The sequence below is a fragment of the Eretmochelys imbricata genome, chromosome 3 (assembly GCF_965152235.1).
Source record: "Eretmochelys imbricata isolate rEreImb1 chromosome 3, rEreImb1.hap1, whole genome shotgun sequence".
Taxonomy (NCBI): Eukaryota; Metazoa; Chordata; order Testudines; family Cheloniidae; genus Eretmochelys; species Eretmochelys imbricata.
This window is the reverse complement of record NC_135574.1, coordinates 56,255,962-56,261,604: the sequence shown is the minus strand read 5'-3', so window position 1 is coordinate 56,261,604 and position 5,643 is coordinate 56,255,962. Positions and strand designations below refer to the sequence as shown.

The window sequence follows — 5,643 nt, the reverse complement described above, 5'->3', positions numbered from 1 at the left end:
GGTCTGTATTGTTACAAACATACTTGCTGACAGATATTTTGAAATAAATTACCAAAATAATCGAAATGGGCATGATTATATTGTGTTATTTTGACAAATGAAATATGCAGAATTTTGCAAAATTTTCAAATATCGTGTGCAGAATTTTTATTTTTTTGATTCAGAATTCCCCCAGGAGTAATACACAGATTAATTTAATATACAAGTAAAAGAGGACTAAAAAGGTTAATATTGACTAACAATGTTTATTTGCAGAAAACATCCCTCAGGATATTCCTTAAAAACATGTTGGAAAAAAGAAGCTCCATTTAAGAATTAAAAGGAACAATTCGGCGACATTTCTCTATCTACAGTAAATTCTTTAAACAAGTATCAAACATACTATTAGCAATATAGATACATTTGTGCATTAAAAATCTATACAACGTCCTTTTCTCTCCCAATCTCCATAACGAGTAGGTTCAGGGCCTTTGGGTCCACCCTTTTCCTTTGTAGTAGGATTGATGTCATCTGGAAATTCTACAACAATATGGAAATTTAAGAGGCTGGATAGCCACCTGCCTTGGATGGTTTAGACACAACAATCCCTGCATTTTGGCAGGGGGTTACACTAGATGATTCTTGTGGTCCCTTCCAACTCTATGGTTCTATTTTTTTTATCTTTTTTAATTTATGATTTAAAGACGTATAAAGCTGGCAGATACAGCACAAAGGTAAAAATTCCACAGTGTAACATGTTTGTATCCATTTATAACAAAAGACCGATCTTGATTTAAAAAATAAATAATTTAGGTTAATGCAATAGCAATTTCACGGAGCTTGGAGTTAAAAATCTTAGCCACAATTATCAAACATAGGTATCTACAGTCAGGAACCTAATACCATAATTAGGCACCTTAATAAAAGTGACCTGACACTCAAAGATACTGAGCATTCACAACTACCACTGAATTCAAAATGAGAATTTACTTCATTGAATAGGAGCTACATGTGCTTGGCACCTCTGAAAATCAGTCCACTTTTCACTTTTGCTTAGGTCCCTAATTTTAAGCACCCAAATCTGAAAATTTTGGCCAGGATTCATACTGTCTATATTTCTTTTCTTTTTTTTCGTGAGAATGGGTAGACATCTTGATTTACATAAAAACAACTGAGTTTTCACACAAATAATTATTTCTACCAGAAACTGTATGTGGATTGCTATTGCTTTTATAAAGAAGGCACCAGGTACTATGACGGTGGACAGAAGCATAAAACCCTAAACCAGACAGATAACCTAAAAAATTAGAAATATATCTTTAACTTAAATATATTTAAATGTGCCTTATTGTGTTGTCTTGTTCAGCATCTAAATAGATTTTTAAACATCAATATTTGCATATGACTTCTGGCATGGGTAGCAGGAGCACAAATGCTTCATCTCTATTTAAAATGATGCTATAAAACTTATCAAAATATCTAAGCAGCAGCATCTCAAGAGACTCCTCAGTGGCAGTGACAAAACAGCAGTGGATAGTGATTGGTTAGTTTAAGCCCTAATTTACGATCTGGTTAGAAGCCAGCATACAAGAACTGAGCTATTGGCCTTCTAACTGATGATTTTTGCAGTGTCAACAGCAGTAAGCCCAGGCACAGGGAAAATAAAAACCTCAAGGATTTTTCTGGCTTAGCCCTAAACACAGAACCCCTAAACATGAACAAAACAAAACAATTATGGATTTGTCAAATTAATGTCAGTACTGGCATTTACGTATTTTGGGGGTAAAAGGATTCAAGACAGAATCAGAATAAGCACTTCTCTCCGATTACACGATCTCCCCAAATCTGAATAAATCCTGATGGTAATCACAGTCCAATACTGCTCACAGCCTCAGGCATTCCTCACTTATTTTTTAAATCATTTACATAGCACTCCAAATGTTTACGGTATTTACAGATATGTAAAAAAAGCCATGCACTTGACAGCTTAAAAGTAAATTAAATAGAATTTGTGCCTTATAATCAGACTAAGAAATAGACAACAAAAGGCAACTGATCATGGTTCTATGGATGGGTGTGGCTACAGATGAAACATGCTATATGAGTTTACCTGTTTTAGGCCAAAAGAAATGGCTCCTAAAAATGCATGTGTACACTCACATAGTTCATACTTATTTTCTTGTGATTTATAGCAATAGTAACACTCTAAGGCCCCAATCCTGCAAGAACTTCCACATGGAAGGGGGAGGAATAGCTCAGTGGTTTGAGCACTGGCCTGCTAAACCCAGGGCTGTGAGTTAAATCCTTGAGGGGGCCATTTAGGAAGCTTGGGCAAAAACTGGGGATTGGTCCTGCTTTGAGCAGGGGGTTGGACTAGATGACCTCCTGAGGTCCCTTCCAACCCTGATATTCTATGATTATCACTACAAAAGGAACCCCACTGAAATCAAGTGCAAGGGGCTTTACAGGACCAATGCCTAAAAGTAGCAATTCAGATATTAAAAGGAGTTGGTGCTCTGATGCTTTTGTTTTACTACCACTATATACAACTCAGTCATAGAATTTGTGGCCAGAAGGAATCACCAGATCATCTATTCTCACTTCCTAGTGCACTATAAAATAGACTAAAATGGCATTTAATGCTAGCTATGAACATTATATAGCATGTTTCAGAGTTCTATGTAAGGCCTGATCCCAAGAAGTGCTGACATCCATAGCTCACATAAGATTTGCAGGCACTCAGCATCTCTCTGGATCAGGCCTTTAATTAGTACTTTTTTTCCTTTTTTAGAAAAACCATGACTTACTTTCCAGTGGTTCCCTCTCTCTATTGGACTCCTCTGGTTCATCAAGACGACCTACTGGTAATTTTGATTTTTTAAGGGATTTCTGTATAGGTTCAGACTTTCCTTCCACATTAGAACTAGTTCTCCTCAAGGAGCTGCACAGCGGAGCTGGCCCTATCAAACAAATGCACATTAACTTGTAAGTTTGTTAAAATGTAACCGTTTTATGCTGAATAACTGCATCAACCAGTGTTTAAAAATCCTCATAGAAACTCACTCAACTCCACCTACTAGAGAATGACAGGTTTCAGAGTAACAGCCGTGTTAGTCTGTATTCGCAAAAAGAAAAGGAGTACTTGTGGCACCTTAGAGACTAACCAATTTATTTGAGCATGAGCTTTCGTGAGCTACAGCTCACTTCATCGGATGCATACCGTGGAAACTGCAGCAGACTTTATATATACACAGAGAATATGAAACAATACCTCCTCCCACCCCACAGTTTCCACGGTATGCATCCGATGAAGTGAGCTGTAGCTCACGAAAGCTCATGCTCAAATAAATTGGTTAGTCTCTAAGGTGCCACAAGTACTCCTTTTCTTTTTACTAGAGAATGAAGCATTCATTCTGGGCAGGAGCACAAAAAGATTTAATATTCAATATGCAGAAAGTCCTAAGACGTCAGTGCACTTTCTTAATTTTAGACCTTAGAAGCAGATACCGAAAGAAACAGTGTTCTAGTGTATATCTTGGCCCTCAAACTTGATAAGGTTATAAACCACTTGAAGCAGTCAAGATAATCAGTATGCTGGCATGTTCTAACAAACACATTTTCCCCCTAGGAGTGGGTTTTGACTTCCTCTCAGCAGCCTCTGGATGGGGTGGTCTACTCCCAGCAGCCAGTGGCAGGTGCTGGGACACTGTGCAGCCCCTTGCTACAGCAGCAAAGCAATTCCAACCAAAGCCTTCAGTGAGGAAACAGAGACAAAAGTGAGGAGATCTGAATTCAATCTATATTGTATAATCAAGATGTACACACAAAATTAAAAGAAAAATATTGATTTTCTCAGAAAGCCCGATCAACATTTAGAAAGTGAATTTGGGGAAACATCTGGCAAAAGCCCCACTTCACAATTAATCACAGCCAAGTCATGTGTGAAAACCTGTCAGTTCATCAAATCACAGCGCTATAAACATACAGCTCAACACATGTATGGAAGCACAATGTTTGCAATGAAAATGAGCTGTCATTTTAAAAAAAATCCAGTAAATGCCTAGATATGTTTGGAGATCGTTATGGATATGGAAGAATATGAACACTTTTTAAACTGTAGAAGACGGGAGAGAGTTTAAAAAACAAAAGAAAATCCTTCCTCAAGGAAACCTCCACGATATAAGATGACCAACGCGAGGCAGAAAAGCAGTACGTTTACAGAGCAAAAACAAGGGGACAAATCCTTTTAACTCCCCTCTGCTCTAACTCCACAGACATCTCCCCGATGCTGAGCCTAGTGGGGCCCTCCAAAGTAATTCAATTCAGATCAAAATACCACGCTTGATGCGCAATGTGCTCCTAAGCTGTACAGAGGGCCGCAAAGCCACGGGCTGCTGCAGAGGGAGCTGCCTCAGGCAGCACCAAGCCAGGTCTTCTCTGGCAAAGGGGGGCTTCCGGCCTAGACCCCTGTCTCGCTGGTCAGTGCCCAGTGGGGACGGGGGCCGCAGCCTCACCTCGATGCAGCCGGTGGAGGCCAACCCCAAGAGCAGCGACACCACCAGCTGCGCCGGGGTCGGAGCCGCCCGTGCCGGGCCTCCAGCAGGAGGCGCAGCCAGAGGGGAGCCGCCACGCAGGGCCCCCAGCAGCAGGCCCGAGCCACGCAGCTGCAGCGGCCCAGGGCGTGCTCCGCCCTCAGCGCCCCCGCGGGGGCCCGGGCCCTTGCACGCTGCGCCCGGAGCGGCGCATCCGGCAGCTCCCGCCGGCCCGGCCCCACCCGACCCTAGCCGCTTACTCGTCGCTCGGCCCAGCAGCAGCCGCAGAGCCATGCTGTGCCGCCCCCCGCCGAGCTGCGGAAGACTCCAGGCAGGCAGGGGCGAGGCTCGGCCTGAGCCTGCGCGGCAGCCGGCTGAAAAACGTTGCGGGAGGGGGGCAGGGCTGGGGGAGCAGCGCGGGGCGGGACAGCCGCGGATCTGGCGCTTTCCCGCCCGCCCGGCTCTTCGCGCGCCCCAAATCGCTCCCTGTTCCTCCCTCCGGCCCCGCCGGCGGGTGGCGCGTGTCGGGGGCTCTGAGGAAGGTCGCGACCCTGCCGCTGTTCCCCGCCCGATTCACGGCTCTCCCCAGAGCTGGGGGGTGCGGGGCTCAGGGCTGCAAGGTAGCGCTAGCAAAGCGGTGTTTACAGCACATTTCTCAAAAACCAGTCCGTGATTCCCTCCACTGCTCGCATTAGCAACGAAGCGTGTTGAAGTCAAGGGAAGTTTCCGATGCGGAAGGGACACAGGACCAGGCCAGAACTATCCCCTTCAACTTCAGAAAGCCCTCAGCTACTCCAGTCAGTGAGAGGTGCTTCAGAAATACTTGTAAACGGCCCTCCTCTCCCTCCATTAGGGCCCTCTCTAAAAACAGTGGAAAAACCTATTCTGTGCAGTAAGTGCAAGAAATGCTTCTAGAATGATGAAGAGTCAAGAAGATTATGGGTGGCACCACGCAAACAGAAAAATTGTTACAGTCTGCCCCCTTCCCCTCCAGGGAAAATAAAAGTCTGGAGAATTTAGGTAGAGGAACACACGAAAGCATGTCAAGAAGATAAAACTCCTACTGTCCCCTTATCTACAAACCGAATGTGCCACTCTTCACTAAATGGGCATGACTCTCTTCTGTGGACAC

The 5,643-nt window shown here is 43.8% G+C and overlaps 1 protein-coding gene across 1 annotated transcript; it reads right to left on the bottom strand.

The window, feature by feature from the left end:
* Window positions 1–225: 225 nt before the first annotated feature.
* Window positions 226–4,917, bottom strand: SDHAF4 (succinate dehydrogenase complex assembly factor 4). Its single transcript, XM_077812681.1, has 3 exons — window positions 4,772–4,917; window positions 2,787–2,939; window positions 226–519 (listed from the first exon to the last, which is right to left on the bottom strand). The coding sequence occupies exons 1-3, from the start codon at window positions 4,803–4,805 to the stop codon at window positions 410–412; spliced, it is 297 nt and encodes a 98-aa protein (XP_077668807.1). The 5' UTR covers window positions 4,806–4,917; the 3' UTR covers window positions 226–409.
* Window positions 4,918–5,643: the final 726 nt, after the last annotated feature.